Source organism: Ranitomeya imitator, chromosome 7, assembly GCF_032444005.1.
Source record: "Ranitomeya imitator isolate aRanImi1 chromosome 7, aRanImi1.pri, whole genome shotgun sequence".
Lineage (NCBI taxonomy): Eukaryota > Metazoa > Chordata > Amphibia > Anura > Dendrobatidae > Ranitomeya > Ranitomeya imitator.
In genome coordinates this window covers 87,803,108-87,821,397 of record NC_091288.1, presented here as the reverse complement: position 1 = coordinate 87,821,397, position 18,290 = coordinate 87,803,108, and the positions used below count along the sequence as shown (strand labels likewise).

Here is an 18,290-nt window from a genome sequence, read left to right as displayed (position 1 = left end):
AAAAAAAATTTCATTTAAGGCTAAACAGACAAACAATAGGACATACAGTAGTTCACGTGTCAGATTTTACACAAATTTTGCTGCGGATTCGCTATCCAAATCCCCAATGCATGTATATGGGGCCTCTACAACTCCATTCACATGCAATGGAACATTTCTGCACCTATTTCCAGCTGTTTAGCAGAATTATGTGTCATGGCTTATTGACTGACAATGTGACTATTCCTTATGTTACTCTTCTGTGAAGTTGTCACTTACCCACATCACAACAAAATAATAATAATAATAATAATTTTATTTATATAGCGCCAACATATTTCGCAGCGCTTTACAAATTATAGAGGGGATTTGTACAGACAATACACATTACAGCATAACAGAAATCACAGTTCAAAATAGATACCAATAGGAGTGAGGGCCCTGTTCGCAAGCTTACAATCTATAGGGGCTAATCATTTATAAAAACGCCTTCCTTTTTATCTGGCTCTATGAGACCAGAGCTGCCAATCAAAGGAGAGGAGGTGGAGATTGAGAGAAATCAAGCAGGTGGAGAGGAGTATATAAAGGACTGGCTGCACCGTGAAGCACCGAGGAGTGGGACTTAGTTTGAACAGTCATCATGTACGGACAGAGACCCTTTACATAATAATAATAATAGTTTATTTCCACCTTATGTGTTGTGTGAGGCCGTTGTCCTTCCTTCACTATTGAGTTCTTTGTGTGCATTCAGGAGAGGGTTGTTAATCATTTATCAGGCTAGGCCTGCTTCTCATGGCAAGAACAGAATGCCGGCGGCCTTCCCGTGCCCAAGGCAAGGGACAGAGCGCCGGCTTCCCTCCCGCGCCCAAGGCAGGGACAGAGCGCCGGCGGCCCTCCTGCCCCCAAGGCAGGGACAGAGTGCTGGTGGCCCTCCCGTGCCCAAGGCAAGGACAGAGCTCTGGCAGGCCTCCCGCGCCCAAGGCAAGGACAGAGCACCGGCGGCCCTCCCGCACCCAAGGCAAGGACAGAGCGCTGGCGGGCCTCCCGTGCCGAAGTCAGGGACAGAGCAGCGGCAGGCCTCCCATGCCCAAGGCAGGGACAGAGCACCGGCGGCCCTCCCGCACCCAAGGCAAGGACAGAGCACCGGCGGGCTCTACCGGATTGTTCAGTTTAGTAAATATTTAAGTTGTATGAAACTGGTCTTACACGGAAAACTTTAAAAAAAAAAAAAAAGTTTTGATACACAGAACAGGAATGAGTTAGATCCATTGTAAGAAATTACCATATGTTAGGAATAATAGAGGAATTTGATCTGACCGATACGATAGATGCAGTCTCATATTTTGAGTAGTCGCACACATCAATAAATAAAAAGGTACATTACATCACATTGGAGGGGGGTCATTAGATTCGCTAGATGTAGACCCATCTCGCAATTCTAAAAAATACAGTGTCCATGACCTACATCTCCCACTCATCACACAGTTCAGGTCATCAATACTATTAACAGCGTCTGCTGGAATGGGGGTACTTCATCTTCAGCTCCTCCTTGAAGCCCCTGTATAGTAAGCGGTTTCCTTTGTTCTCCTCCTCTTTCTGACTGTGGAAGTCCCCTGGAAGCTTAAGAAATTCCATGCAAAAATGTGGGCTTGGACGTTGCAGATATACACATTGGATATTATTCTGATGTTTGCACATTCTCTAAGGCACTCAGTGTTAATGTAGATCCTACCATTCTGTTCTTTGCCCAGTTAGTCATGTAGTACCACATAATGCTATACTTTTCCCAGAAAAAAAAGCAATATAATACTCAAAATAGTGTCAAAAGGTTTTGGGAAGATCTAAATTGTCAATGTAGTGAAACAGAACTCATATAGTACCATATCGTGCATATACAAAACCAAACCATTATCACTCTGAAATGCTTTGCTCTCAGCGTCTCACTATCTATCTTCAACAACATTGCATACAGTTCCCATATGGTGTAATACAGTCATGGCCAAAAGTGTTGGCACCCTTGAAATTTTTCCAGAAAATGAAGTATTTCTCCCAGAAAATTATTGCAATAACACATATTTTGTTATACATGTTTATTTCCTTTGTCTGAATTGGAAAAAAAAAAACAGAGAAAAAAAAGGCAAATTGCACATAATTTCACATAAAACCCCAAAATGGGCCAGACAAAATTTTGCAAAAAAAGCTTTGCTTCAAGTATGTGATGCTCGTTCAAACACACCTGTGTGAGCAATATGAAAGTCACACCTCAAACAAGATAAAAAGGGGAGGGGTTGACTCAGTCTTTGCTACAATGTCCATAGTAGAAAATAGATTGCAGTCACCCTCCGGTTAAAAGTTTCCTTTATTGAATCATGGAGCAACAGATTCAGCCAGAGGATAGTGAGGGACTTCCAAAAATAATGACCGTTTCACGCACGCTGCGCTTAAGTGGGTTTCTTGCTTGGGAGTACATTTAAATAAAAAGGAAAACCCAGTGTGATGTCATTACTAGTGATGATGAGCGAGTATACTCATTGCTCGAGATTTCCTGAGCATACTCTGGGGGGGGGGGGGGGTCTCCGAGTATTTGAGATTTACTTTTCATCGCCGCAGCTGAATGATTTACAGCTATTAGCCAGGCTGAGTACATGTGGGGGTTTCCTGGTTGCTAGGCAATCCCCAAATGTAATCATGCTGGCTAACAGATGTAAATCATTCAGCTGCAGTGATGAAAACTAAATCTCCGAGCACTAAAAAATACTCGGAGGACACCAGAGCGTGCTTGGGAAATCTCGAGTAATGAGTATCCTCGCTCATGGGGTTGTTTTGCTGCCTCTGGCATTGGGTGTCTTGGCTGTGTGCAACGTGTAAAAGGTATCATAGAATCTGAGGATCACCAAAAGATTTTGGGTTGCAATGTAGTGCTCAGTGTCAGAAAGTTGGGTTTGCATCCTAAGTCATGGGTTTTGCGGCAGGACAAGGACCCCAAACATACTTCAAGAAGCACCCAGAAATGGATGGAAGCAAAGTGCTGGAGAGTTCTGAAGTGGTCAGCAATGAGTCTGGATCTAAATACAATTAAACACCTGTGGAGAGATCTTAAAATTGCTGTTGGGAGAAGGCACCCATTAAATATGAGAGACCTGGAGCAGTTTGCAAAATGATTATAGGAAGCAATTGCAGTTATTTATTCCAATGGTGTGCAACCAAATGTTGAGTTGAGGATACCAATAATTTTGTCCGACTCATTTTGGGTTTTTTTGTGTGAAATTATGTCCAATTTTCCTTTCTTTCTTAATTTTTTTTAGTGGTGTTCCAATACACACAAAGGAAATAAACGTGTATAACAAATTGTGTGTAATTGCAATAATTTTCTGGCAGAAATACTTCATTTTCTGGATCAATATCAGGGTGCCAACACTTTTGTCCATGAATATATATTGCCCACATAGTGACAAATATAGTCACAAAACTAAGATAGAGGCTACATGGCGCCTTTGGCAGTCAAACCTGTTACGCGGCCTTTGTTAGATAAGAAAAACAAGGTGGACAGCAGTATGAACAACCTCTTCTTCACTCAGTAACCCTGGTATATCCAGTGTTAGATCAGAAACTCAGAGTTGACCGCAGGGTGAGCAGTCACTTCCTACCTCCTGGTATCTGTCATGATCGCAGGTGGTGCATGTGGTTCGTTGACCCACTGTGCTGTGCTTGCCTAGGAGGGGCATAGTTAAGCACTAAGTGGTGTTTACTGGAGCTCCTGATGGTGGTCAGGTTTGAGCTGCAGGTAGCAATCCTAGGCAGTCCCCGGTATCGCAGCTGTCGGGTTCACTGAAAGGGGACCGGAGTCACTGACAGACAGGATTCGGAGACTCATAGACTGTCCAAACAATGTGGAATTCGGAGATAGGTTTTCGTTCGAATGTAAGGGTCTCGTGAAACTGTTCAGGTACTGCCGTTGTGACTTCAGGCTCACGTATAAACTACACAAGACTATAGGGACGATGGTGGATAAGGAAATAACTGTGAGACTGAGGACGTGGGACCTGGCAACATACAGTTGCAGATATACTACCACTAAGGGAACTATAGGGGTTGCTCAGGCACCTCCCTAATGGGGAGAATGCCTTTTATACAAGATGCCGCCCAGATATTGGCTGGGGGCATCTTTGCAAGTGCGCATGCTGCACCCTTAAGAGTAGCGGAGTGCACACACTAGGTGTGCCGCTGGAAGTCTGTGTGGCATGCACAGAAGATGAAGGAGAACAAGGACGCTGCCGCGGCCGTGAATATGTCTGCACCGCCGCATGGAGGGAGAAAAGGAACAATGCAGGGACGCTGGCAATGGATGCTACAGTATCTCTAGTAAGACATAGTGGAAAGCAGTGTGAGCAGGTGGCTCTTCTTGCTTCATTACCCCAATATCTTATGTATTGGACCAAAAAGACAGGATAGATAACACTGTGAATGGCCTCTTCTTACCTCAGCACTCCTGATATCTCCAGTATTAGATCACAAAGACTTGGTGGACAACAGTGTGAGTAGCCTCTCCTTACTTCAACACTCCTATATCTCCAGTATTAGATGAGAACAACAGGGTGGACAGCAGTGTGACCAGCCTCTTCTTACCTCATACCACAATGATCTCTGGAATTAATGAGAATATCCACTAGGAGAAAAACTTATTACCTGTAAAAGGTATGGGGTAGAGATTTCTACTGTGCAAATGCTCAAAAGCACTTGTCATAGTGTCATACATGTATGTGGCACACGTGGTTCATGGACCCACTGTGCCTTGCCCCTAGGAGGGGCATAGCTGAGCCAGGTCCTGTGGCATAGTGGATTCATGAACCATGTGCGCCACCTGCTTGCGTGACAGTTTACTTAGGCAATGGGCAGTGCTGATCTCGAGGCTTGTTTATACTTGGAGTCGTATCGACAGGTGAGCAATCAGCAAGAGCAGCAGGATGATTTTTTTTTAATCTACAGACACTGAATGCCCAATTGAAAGCCCTGACATTTGCTGCACCAGCCCAAATTGTAGTCCTTGCAGCCATGCCTATTGAATTCGCAACTTGCGCTCCTGTCTGATCCACCACGGTATGATGGGGATCCGAAGCAGTGCCTTGGGTTCCCAGAACAGTGCATGCAGCACTATGAATTTTTGGACAATCATTCTTTCTGATCTGGCTAAGGTGAGATTCCTTATGTCCTACCTAGCAAAACATTCCCTAGCATGGCTCAAACACCTATGGGAGAGAGAGAATCCAGTGTCCTCGGACCTGCAGGCCTTCCTGGTGGTCTTCCAAAAGGTCTTCAATGAGCCGAGTCTCGAATCTTCTGCAAAATCTTCAATTCCCAGCTTTCACGAGCAGACCAGAGAGGTGACGCGTGTGAGAAGGCAATCACGTCTCTGGCTCTGTCCTTCCAGAAACCACCTGTTCCCCAGCCTCTTGCGGCAGCTTTCTGTACGGAATCCATGGAGGTCGACAGTGTTTGCCAGGCTGAGCAGCAACTGGAACGCTGTCGTGTTATAGAATTGCGATATTGTTGTGATTGTGTGGCATATCCTAGCTGCCTTTGTCCTGTGAAGTGTGAAAAACTCCAAAGCCTTGGGTCAGTAGGAGTGGCTTCCCTTGGTGAGAGTATTCCCTCTCTAGCTATGACTGCAAGTGTATCCATTGCAAATGGAGGCAATGGTTCAGCGGGAAAGCTGTTTCTGCGAGCCATGGAGAATCGGTATCAGATTCCTATTTGCGAGCTCCAGAATCTGGTTTGGGTGTTGTCGAGTGAAGGACATGCCCTACCCAAAAACAGTCAAGTCATTTTTTAACAACTTGAACTCCAGATAGGAGCATTGTATGCGGAGAAGATCACCTTCCATGTATTGTCTGGTTTATTCCATCAACTTTCCATAGCTCGCCCGGAGCTGAGAACTTGATTGCCCTTTCTGGTCTGGAGATTCTGATTGAGGACAATGGAGTCGCAAGAAGAGTCTGGATCCTAAACGTACAGTTCAGTTATCTTCCTCACCAGGTCTGGTAGTTGCTGACTCATTATTTGCTGTCGTCTTCTAAGTAACGGAAGAGGAGACAATGTCCCCCACACTCCCGCTGATTGTTCCAATGATCTGCTCCCAAGAACCTCACCACCTCCTGGGCATGTTGTCTTGGAGACTAGGCTGAAGAGAAACTCAAGGCGGTGGCATCTTTGAAGTGTCTGCGGTCGACCAGCCAGGCGGAGGAACTTCAGTTGGTCTTTGAGGGTGGACTAGTCTCACCGGAGAGAGACTTCACAATGCAATATTCCTGGCACTACGCCCACTTCATCCCATTCTGAGGATGGAGAGAAGCATCCTAGTCGCGATGATGGTCATAGATGTCACTTTTCTCCTAGTGGATTGGAGTGAACACGGTCATGAAGAGATGTCGTGGGAGCCCGAGAAGATGAGTTGGCTCCCAATTTCTCTGCAGAGAGTCCTCGCAGGCTTGAAGAAAATGGAGTGTAAGGGGGGATACTGTAATGCTAATACTGGCGTCTCTGCATGGTTACCCTTCCCCTTCCATGCAGGGATGCTGACATACTCACCACTCCCTGCTTCTGTGTTCCTGCAGCGCATGCTCCCTTTTCTTAAAGGGGCAGCATGCACACCACCTCCAGTCAACAGCTTGGAGGCATCTTGTATAAAAGGCACCCTCCCCAATAGGGAGGTGCCTAAGCAACATTGATTAGTTAGTTAGTTTGGAACTAGTGAATTGTTAAGTAACCCTGGTCTTTGTGTGGTCAGGTCCTGTATCTGAATCTCTGCTCTGTGTGTGGCCAGTTCCTGAATCCGCTCCCCTTGTCCGTATGGCTAGTGCCTGAACTAGGTCCCCTGGTTCGTGTGCAGCCATGCCTGAACCTCCTCCCCTGGTCCTTGTCTGAACGTGTACTCCATATGTCAGGACTGCCAAAATCAGTCTCCGAATCCAGTCCTGTCTGTGATTCCATGTCAGTATCGCTCTGCCTGAGAATCCAAAGCCTGTGTAGTCTGAACAGAACTCGAGTCCGAGTCTGTGTCTATGGGCATGACCTGTGGGTTCAGCAGCTGCAGTGTTAAGGACTGCCTAATACTGGTACCTGGCGGCTACCTGCAGCCCAAGTCTAACTCCACCATCAGGATCTCTAGCAAACACCAGATAGCTGCATAGATACCTTAAGATACGCCCCTCCTAGGTAAGCCCGGCCCCACAGTACAGTGGTTCCATGATCTATGTATGCCCCCTGCATTGCGTGACACAAATTAACATTCTAGGACAGGTTTCTGTAAAAAGACAGCAGCCTTTTTAATTCAATAGTGATTACTTCCATAGACAAAACATTGGGATTTGTTAATTAAAGGTATTTAGGGATTTATTTAAATTGATATTTACTTTAGCTATTTATTGCTTTATTTTCCCTTTAACACCTTTAAGGAAGAGATTGCTAGTTTTTTTAATTGTTTTTTTTACTTATTTCCTACATTTAGTGTTCCTCTTCTCTACTGTAAGTCTTTAGTGATGAAATTTGTGTTTACTTCACTAATCTAGACAACTATTAAGGAGGACTTGTTACTTGCTAAAAAAATTGTTTTAAATACATTGTAGAAATCCCTGAGCTCCTGAGATTCTGCTTCTCTTTTACTTTTTGTGCTGAATCAATCCATTGTAGAGATTTTCACATTTATTGCTTTTGGAGTGCAGTATGTGAAATCTCTACTTTGCAGTGCAGTCCAGCGGGCAATTCTTCAGAGTCTTCTCTGGGGACATGGTCCTCTATCTCTCTCTCCCAGACGTTGCTAATCACTGTTATCACAAATTAATAGACTGCTCGATCAACTGCTGAGCTGTGATTGACAGCATCTGGGAGGAGTGAAAGCACACTCCATCAGAAAAGACTCTGAAGAAACCCCCAGTTGGACTGCAAAACAGATTTCACATGCGCTCCAGAAGAAATAAATGTGAACATCTCTGCAATGGAGTAATGTATTGTAAAAAAAAAAAAAGAGAGGAAGAATCAGGAGAGCTCGTGGATTTTTACAATGTTTTTAACTATTTTTTTAATAAGCGACCGGTCCTCTTTAACCATAACCATTAACCAATTTTAACAATTTAAACCACTAAGTTTAGTAATATTATTTACATTCATCAACCCAGATCACTAATATTGCTGTAATTATAAGAGAAACTATATTAGTAACTTTATAGTAGTTAATTTTTTTTTATGACCAACAGGTCCCTGCTTTATGATATTTCTGAAAATCTAGTCATGACAGAGACTGATAACATTATGCATTTGGTGGAACAAGAGATTAACAACATTCGTAAAATAAATGAAAAAGTAAGATATTATAGACATTAAAACTTTTTTTATATACAGTTCCATTCACATTTGAATTAGAGCAATGCATGTAACAATAATATCTGGAAATAGGTCTTCTACAATGCTTCAGTAATACAGATAAGCTCTGGCTTTTGCTGTAAAAGTTTAGACATTTTTTTCCACTGGTAGTTAGGTTAATATTCATATTTTGACATGTACAAATAAAATCTGAAAAACAAATTAAAAAGTTGATATTAAACTCCCATATTTAGATTTTTTTTACCCATATTCTGCCCATTATTGCAATAAAATATATGTGATGGTGCTGTACCCTTCATTAAAACTACTTAGAGGTGGTCCGAAATCCAAATGAATTTAACTCTATTCTATTGGATGCCATAAACAAAACTATTTTCTAATATTCTTGAATGAAAAATTCCCTATCCTTCCCTCACTAAACGATCTAACTGCTTTTCTTTGCTGGGAAAGTCAAATGAAGCGTCATCAGGGGGTAGAGGTCACTGCCGAAGCGTCATCAGTGATGTTTGTTTTATGGGCTGGACTAGTCCCTCCTGGATTTCATGTGCACTGTGTGATGTGCAGTAATGAGCTGTCAAGAGAGCGAGTTTCAAAAGACCAGTAGAGAAGAAAAAGACGTGCACTCTAGCTTATGGCGGTGCTGACTGAACGTGGAAGTATTCCACCAAGATATAGTCCCAAGCATAAACAGTCACACTCAGAATATCTTCAGAATTTTTGCCAAACAAGTGTTTTTTTTTGTTTTTTTTTAAACACCAAAATAGAACAATTCACCGCAGTGTTGTAAGGTAATGTTTCGATCCGCTGGGTCTTTTTCAAACCTTACTCATAGTAAAGAAAATAGGAAGAGGGCATATTCCCAGGAGACGTGCTGGAGTCCCGTTAGGGGCTATATGGTGTCAAGACCAGTAACGTCACTTACAGGGGTGGCGCTGGACTTCGCATGTCTTGTATTCTGACAACGCGCTCTCCTGTCGGCTCAGCGTGCTGTCATTGTGCACTTTAGACGGTGCACATCACACAGGGGCTAGTCCAGTTCCTGATACGAAAGTGACTGATTACGCTTTGTTTCAGGGAGGGGCGGAGGCTGCTATAGTGACCGTAGTCTCTGCCCACTAATGACGCTTCAATTGAGTATTCCAGCATATGCTAGGATTCTCAAAGTGTCATCAAAAAGGAAGTTGTAAAAAAAAGATGGTGTATTTAGGGATGAATATTGAATTTTTGATTCAAGTATATTAGAAAATAGTTTAGATTGTGACATCAAATAAATAAGGATTTAGGATGAAAATTGATTTGGATTTCGGACTACCCTTTAATTTTCGAGATTTTGTTATCTCTGTGTCAACTTTTTCGAGATGTGTTGCTGCCACCAATTTCTAAATGAGTTCGTTTTGTAAAATGAAATGGAAAAATGTCTAATATTCAACTTCTGATATGTGTTTTATGTTGTGTTGTGAATAGCAGTTGGCTGTTGGAGATTTCCAAATTATTGCATTCTTGTCGTCTTCGCATTTTAGCCAGTGTCCCAACTTTTTTGGAATTGGGGTTTATTTATTTATTTTACTCAGTTATATAGCTTCATTAACTCTTAGCAGATCTCATCGCTGTCCACATTGGGGCTCACTATTTAAATTCTCTATCGGTATGTTTTTGGAGTGGGTTGTGTCTTCATGTAATATTAACGTAATTACCAAGAATTAGGAAAATAAAGTCTGCTTTTGCTCTAATAAACAGCACCAATTCTGTCCAATTGTTGTGTCTGGTGTTGCAGGTCAATCCTATACACACTAGAAATGAAACTATACCCCCAACTTTTCTCCCTAGGAGATAATTCATAGCGCACAGCACGTTGACCCATGTTATTCAATAAGAATGTTCAGATAAATGATTTTTCCCTCAGTCCGACTGTCCGTGAGACAAAAATTACATTATGCACCACTTTCTTGTGTATATGAAATAAAAAAATCGGATCCAACGACGCACATCCGTGTAGTATCCGATTTTTAACCCCTTATCCCTCAAGGGTGGTTTGCACATTAATGATCTGGCCAATTTTTACAATTCTGACCACCGTTCTTTATGAGGTTATAACTCTGGAACACTTCCATGGATCCTGGTGATTCTGACATTGTTTTCTCGTGACATATTGTACATCATGTGTTAGGACTGGCGGAACGCACCAATTATAAGGTGTAATGGTATTAGGTGCGTTCGCCGTCCGAGGTCCACCGTGCAGGTGAAAACCCTGCTGCTAGTAGAGACGGACGAGATGGCGGTACAATATGAATACACACTTGGGTTAACTTCACCCAGTGTGAAGGAAGCGAACCCTGTTGAGTCACAGGGCCGCGGTACCGCACCAAGAGAATATATTTAGAGGCACGAGAGTGCGTGCGGTGCCGCACTGGCGGACGCCACTAACCACCCAGGCTTGGGTTAGGAAAGCGCAGAGAAAGCGCACGGCGCCGCACTGGCGGTCACAGCAATAAGACTCTAATGTGTGTACCGTGCTGATGGCTAAGTCGGGCGCTAGGTAGCAATCACCCACCTTCCGCGAGCAGTCATACAATAGGGAGGGGATTTTAAAGAACGACTTTCACTCACAACACACACACATTTACAAAAGACAATACTAGCGCATGGCCATGCGAGGCTTAAATAGCTGCAGCATGTTTAGGACCTTCCAAAGAAGGACCAATGGAGTGCTGCAGCACCTGAGCATGTGACCCTGGATCTCCACTGAGAGATCTCGCCCTGGGCATGCTCAGAGTGCAAAGCAGGATTTAGTCCTAGCAGCTACAAGGACCTTAGCTGCAGTATCTGATCATGTGACCCTCGATCTCCACTGAGAGATCTTACTCTGGGCATGCTCAGAATGTAAAAAGCAGGACTTAGCCCCAGAAACGTCCGCTCGCCGCTGCCCAGCACTGACTTCAATGGGAGAAGCAGGAAACGCAGCAGTAACTCAAAGCACAGAGTCAGACTGAGCGAGACGCTGGGATCGACGTCTCTGCTGAGCAAGCTCCACTGCGGCAGGAGAAGAATGGGAGACCGCAGCGGAGATGGCCCGAGATTTCCCCTGTGCAGAGGCAGGAACTTGACCCCTAACATTACCCCCCCTCCTAGGGCCCCCCCCCCTCCTTGGGCCTCGCTACGTTCGAAGGCAGCAATGAGCTGCGGAGCCCAAATGCGCTCAGCAGGCTCCTAGGACCTGTCCTCAGGGCCATAACCCTTCCAATCCACCAAATAGAATTTTTTACCACGTACCACCTTGTACCCCAAAATAGCGTTCACCTCGTAATCATCCGTAGACGAACCCAATGTCCCGGCAGATGACTCAGAAAACCGGGACATGTATACGGGCTTAAGGAGGGACACATGAAAGGTGTCGGTGATACCAAGGCGTGGAGGAAGGGCCAGACGGTAGACCACAGGATTAACCTGTTTGAGGACCTTGAAGGGACCCAAGTAGCGAGGTGCAAACTTACTGGACTCTACATGCAGCCTGATGTTACAGGCGGAGAGCCACACTAAATCGCCAGGAGCAAAGGTCGGGGCAGGGCACCGATGTGCATCGGCGGAGGACCTCATTCTCTCCTTTGAGGCCCGAATGGCATCCTGAGTGCGGTCCCAAATGTCCCGTGCCTCCACTGCCCAGTCTGCCACCCTGGAGTCAGCAGAGGACACGGGCATAGGCACAGGAACCCGTGGATGCTGGCCGTAATTAAGGAGGAAAGGTGTCTGACCAGTGGAGTCGGCTACAGCGTTATTAAGGGCGAACTCTGCCCATGGTAATAAAGATGCCCAGTCATTCTGCCTGGCAGAAACAAAATGTCGTAGATATGTGACCAGAGTCTGATTGGCCCTCTCTACCAACCCATTCGTCTCGGGATGATATGCGGAAGAGAGATTTAACTCAATGCTGAGAAGACGACAAAGCTCTCTCCAGAACCGAGACGCAAACTGGGGACCCCGGTCACTGACAATTTTGTCTGGCATGCCGTGTAGGCGGAAGATGTGTCTTATGAACAACGCTGCCAAGGCCCGTGCAGAAGGTAACCGTGGGAGCGGCACCAAATGCACCATTTTCGAGAAATGATCGGTAATAACCCAAATGACGGTACAGCCGCGAGACTTGGGCAAACCCACTACAAAGTCCATCCCGACCATCTCCCAGGGCCTGTCTGCCACCGGCAAGGGATAGAGTAACCCAGACGGCCGTTGTCGAGGAGACTTATTTTTGGCGCATGAGACACACGCCAGAATGTAATCTCTGACATCTCGGAGCATATGCGGCCACCAGTACGTCCTCGCCAGCAGCTCAGATGTTCTTTTTGTCCCAAAGTGTCCACCCACCCTGGAGGAATGAGCCCAAGAGAGAACCTCCGGTCGCAAATTTATGGGCACAAAAGTCTTGCCCGGAGGCACAGACTCAAGCGACACCGGAGCCACGGTTCTCAAGCTCTCAGAAGGAACAATAAGCCGAGGCTCTCCTTCCTCCTCCTCAGATGACACAACAGAGCGAGAAAGGGCATCAGCTCGAATGTTCTTCTCCCCAGAGATAATGGAGGGTGAAGTGGAATCGGGAGAAGAATAAGGACCATCTGGCCTGGCGAGAATTTAGCCGCTGGGCTGTTTGCAAATATAGCAAATTTTTGTGGTCTGTGAAAACTTGAAAGGGAAAACGAGCCCCCTCCAAGAGATGTCTCCACTCTGAGAAAGCCAATTTCATCGCTAGCAACTCCCTGTCCCCGATGGAATAATTCCTCTCTGCTGGTGTGAAGGTCTTGGAGAAGAAGAAGCACGGATGCTTCCGACCTTGAGCATCCTTTTGGAAGAGGACTGCTCCAGCACCAACGGAAGAGGCATCCACCTCCATTATAAATGGCTTATCGACATCGGGACGATATAGGATGGGAGCGCTAGCAAAATGAGACTTAGTAGAAGAAAAGGCCCTGGAGACCTCTTCAGACCACACTTTGGGATTTGCTCCCTTCTTGGTGAGGGCTACCAAGGGAGCTACCAGAGTTGAGAAGTGGGGAATGAACTGGCGGTAATAATTAATGAACCCCATAAAGCGCTGCACCGCCTTAAGAGAATGGGGCTCTTGCCAGTCCATCACAGCCTGTAGTTTGGCAGGATTCATAGCCAATCCCTGGGCGGAGATGATATAGCCCAGAAACAGTAAAGACTCCTGCTCAAACATACACTTCTCCAACTTTGCATAAAGAGAGTTTGCCCGTAGGAGGTCGAAGACTCTGCCAACATCTCTCCGGTGGGAGTCAATATCTGGAGAAAAGATGAGAATATCATCCAGATAGACTACAACCAAGGTGGAAAGCATGTCCCGGAAGATGTCGTTGACAAAGTCTTGGAAAACGGCTGGGGCATTACAGAGCCCGAAGGGCATCACCAGATACTCATAGTGCCCATCTCTGGTGTTAAACGCCGTTTTCCATTCGTCCCCCTCACGGATGCGAATCAGGTTGTAAGCACCCCGCAGATCTAGTTGGGTAAACACCCTTGCTCCCCGAAGCCTATCGAAAAGCTCAGATATCAAGGGCAAAGGATACTTGTTCTTAACGGTGATAGCGTTAAGACCCCTGTAGTCTATGCATGGACGTAGTTCCCCATTCTTCTGCACGAAAAAGAACCCTGCCCCAGCAGGTGACACTGACTTCCTGATGAACCCTCTTGCCAGATTCTCTTGAATGTACTGAGACATTGCCTCCGTCTCCGGGAGAGATAATGGATAGACTCGACCTCGGGGAGGCTCAGCACCAGGCAAGAGATCAATAGGACAGTCATAGGGGCGATGGGGCGGAAGGGTCTCCGCCGCCTTTTTGGAGAACACGTCTGCATACGACCAATATTGCTTGGGGAGAGAGGATAGATCTGCGGGTACCTCTGTAGTAGCAACCTGAATGCACTCTCGGTGACACCTACCCCCACATGATTCACCCCATCCCAGAATTCTGCCTGAGGACCACTCGATGTGAGGAGAGTGGTACCGTAACCAAGGTATCCCCAACAGGACCTCATCAATCCCCTCAGGAATGATGAGCAGAGATATAATCTCCTGATGGGATGGTGACATGGACAGAGTAAAAGGGATGGTCTGATGTGTTATCTGTGCGGGCAGTGTCGACCCATTCACCACTCGTACCGTTACTGGTTGAGGTAGCATAACCAGGGGTATTGCGTGACGTTGGGCGAAGGCAGAAGACATAAAATTGCCCTCCGCCCCAGAATCCACGCAGAGGTCTACCGAGTGGGAGGATGAGCCTAATGTTATTGTCCCCTTAAAGGATAATTTGGAGGCAAACGTCGCCGTGTCTAGTGCACCTCCACCTACTACAACTAGACGCTGACGTTTTCTCGACCGCTGGAGACATCTGGTGGCAAGATGTCCTGACTGTTGGCAAACATGACAAACCTGGAGTGCACGAGCGGTCCGGGACTTCGATCCCGCTCGTGACACTACCATAGGCTCATGGGACTCAGGAGCCTGGACTGGAGTTTCCAAAGGTTTGGCGAAGGTGGGAGCCAGCCGAAACCTCTGCCTACACTGGGCTCGCTCTAACCTCCGCTCGTGAAAGCGGAGGTCAATACGAGTGGATACTGTTATTAATTCCTCCATTGTGGCGGGAATCTCCCTAGTGGCCAGGGCGTCCTTAACGTGGTCAGCCAGCCCCCTCCAAAATATAGGAATAAGGGCCTTATCCGACCACTCCAGCTCAGATGCTAGCGTGCGGAAGTGGACGGCAAACTGGCTGACCAAGGACGAGCCCTGAGTCAATGCCAACAGTTGGAGCGCCGTATCATGGGTGACACGAGGTCCTAAAAAGACCTGTTTCAGAGTGCTCAGGAATAACGGAGCACTCTGCACCACATGATCGCCACGCTCCCACAGCGGCGTAGCCCACTGCAACGCCCTGTCCGACAATAAAGATACGATAAAGCCCACCTTAGCCCGCTCTGTAGGGAAACGAGAGGCCATGTTTTCATTACTACGTATGTGCTTTCCTCTCATTTCACCGTCATTACATGTGGGGGGCTGCTATTTCTGTGGGGTGTTTCTCTGGAGGCAAGAGAGGTCTTTGTTTCTTCTAATAGGGGAAGCTAGTCCTTCGGCTGGCGTGAGACGTCTAGAATCATCGTAGGCACGTTCCCCGGCTACTGCTAGTGTTGTGAATTAGGTTCAGGATCGCGGTCAGCTCAGTTTCCATCACCCTAGAGCTTGTTCTGTTTTTTGTGTGCTTGTCCTTTTGTGATCCCCTGCCATTGGGATCATAACAGTATCGCCGGCCCAAAAGTGGTAATCGTATTGGCTGAAGTAGGAGGAAAAGTAGTCTGAGGAAGTTTTTTTTTTTTTTTTTTTTTTTTTCCTTCCCTCAGAGTTTGCTGCCTAGCCTTAATTGCAGCCTGGCTGCGTCTTACCTCCTCTTAATCCTTGAATGGCTCTGACCTCAGCTGTTTATCATGGACGTCCAGAGTTTGGCTTCCAGCCTGAATAATCTTGCTGCTAAGGTTCAAAATATACAAGATTTTGTTGTACATGCTCCTATGTCTGAACCTAGAATTCCTATCCCAGAGTTTTTTTCTGGAGATAGATCTAGTTTTCTGAATTTTAGGAACAGTTGCAAGTTGTTTCTTTCTTTGAAATTTCGCTCCTCTGGAGACCCTGCTCAGCAAGTTAAAATTGTAATATCTTTCCTGCGGGGTGACCCTCAGAATTGGGCATTTGCATTGGCACCAGGGGATCCTGCGTTGCTCAATGTGGATGCGTTTTTTCTGGCATTGGGTTTGCTCTATGAGGAACCTAACCTAGAGATTCAGGCTGAAAAAGCTTTATTGGCTCTCTCTCAGGGGCAAGATGAAGCAGAAATATATTGTCAGAAATTTCGGAAATGGTCGGTGCTTACTCAGTGGAATGAGTGCGCTCTGGCTGCAAAATTCAGAGATGGTCTTTCTGAGGCCATTAAAGATGTTATGGTGGGGTTCCCGGCGCCTGCAAGTCTGAATGAGTCTATGACTATGGCTATTCAGATTGATCGGCGTTTACGGGAGCGCAAACCTGTGCACCATTTGGCGGTGTCTTCTGAACAGGCACCTGAGTCAATGCAATGTGATAGAATTCAGTCCAGAAGTGAATGGCAAAACTATAGGCGGAAAAATGGGTTGTGTTTTTATTGTGGTGATTCAGCTCATGTTATATCAGCATGCTCTAAACGCACAAAAAAGGTTGATAAGTCTGTTGCCATTAGTACTTTACAGTCTAAGTTCATTCTGTCTGTGACTCTGATTTGTTCGTTATCAGCCATTTCCGTCGATGCCTATGTGGATTCAGGCGCTGCCCTGAGTCTTATGGATTGGTCATTTGCCAACCGCTGTGGGTTTAGTCTGGAGCCTCTGGAAGTCCCTATTCCTTTGAAAGGAATTGACTCTACACCTTTGGCTATGAATAAACCTCAGTACTGGACACAAGTGACCATGCGTATGACTCCCGTTCATCAGGAGGTGATTCGCTTCCTGGTACTGTATAATTTACATGATGTCTTAGTGCTTGGTCTGCCATGGTTACAAACTCATAACCCAGTCTTGGACTGGAAAACAATGTCTGTGTTAAGCTGGGGATGTCAGGGGGTTCATGATGATGCATCTCCGATTTCTATCGCTTCATCTACTCCTTCTGAGGTTCCTGTATTTTTGTCTGATTATCGGGATGTTTTTGAGGAGTCTAAGCTCAATTCGCTTCCTCCTCACAGGGATTGCGATTGTGCTATAGATTTGATTCCTGGCAGTAAATTTCCTAAAGGACGTTTGTTCAATCTGTCAGTGCCAGAGCATACTGCTATGCGGGATTATGTTAAGGAGTCCTTGGAAAAGGGACATATCCGTCCATCTTCGTCCCCTTTGGGAGCAGGTTTTTTTTTTCGTGGCCAAAAAAGATGGTTCCTTGAGGCCTTGTATAGATTACCGTCTTTTGAATAAGATTACAGTCAAATATCAGTATCCTTTGCCATTGTTGACTGATTTGTTCGCTCGCATTAAGGGGGCTAAATGGTTCACTAAGATTGATCTTCGGGGTGCGTATAATCTTGTGCGGATGAAGCAGGGTGATGAGTGGAAAACCGCATTTAATACGCCTGAGGGCCATTTTGAGTATTTGGTGATGCCTTTTGGACTTTTTAATGCTCCTTCTGTCTTCCAGTCCTTTATGCACGATATTTTCCGTGAATATCTGGATAAATTTATGATTGTGTATTTGGATGATGTTTTGTTTTTTTCTGATGACTGGGAGTCCCATGTTCAGCAGGTCAGGAAGGTGTTTCAGGTCCTGCGGGCCAATTCTTTGTTTGTAAAAGGTTCAAAGTGTCTCTTTGGAGTCCAGAAGATCTTTTTTGGGGTATATTTTTTCCCCTTCTACTATTGAGATGGATCCCGTCAAGGTTCAGGCTATTTGTGACTGGACGCAGCCTACATCTCTTAAGAGTCTACAGAAGTTCTTGGGCTTTGCTAATTTTTATCGTCGTTTCATAACTAATTTTTCTAGTGTTGTTAAGCCTTTGACGGATTTGACTAAGAAGGGTGCTGATGTTGCTGATTGGTCTCCTGCGGCTGTGGAGGCCTTTCAGGAACTTAAGCGCCGGTTTTCTTCTGCTCCTGTGTTGCGTCAGCCAGATGTTTCGCTTCCTTTTCAGGTTGAGGTTGATGCTTCCGAGATTGGAGCGGGGAAGGTTTTGTCGCAGAGAAGCTCCGATTGCTCAGTGATGAAGCCATGTGCATTCTTTTCTAGAAAGTTTTCGCCCACTGAGCGGAATTATGATGTTGGTAATCGGGAGCTTTTGGCCATGAAGTGGGCATTTGAGGAGTGGCGTCATTGGCTTGAGGGTGCTAGACATCGTGTGGTGGTCTTGACTGATCACAAA

The 18,290-nt window shown here is 45.8% G+C and overlaps 1 protein-coding gene across 1 annotated transcript in view; it reads left to right on the top strand.

Moving 5' to 3' along the window:
• Positions 1–18,290, top strand: part of LOC138644785 (caspase-8-like) — a 203,408-nt gene that overhangs the window by 39,683 nt on the left and 145,435 nt on the right. The window contains exon 3 of the mRNA XM_069733595.1: positions 8,229–8,334. Coding sequence (XP_069589696.1) covers positions 8,229–8,334 — 106 coding nt within the window. The remainder of the gene's footprint in view (positions 1–8,228; positions 8,335–18,290) is intronic.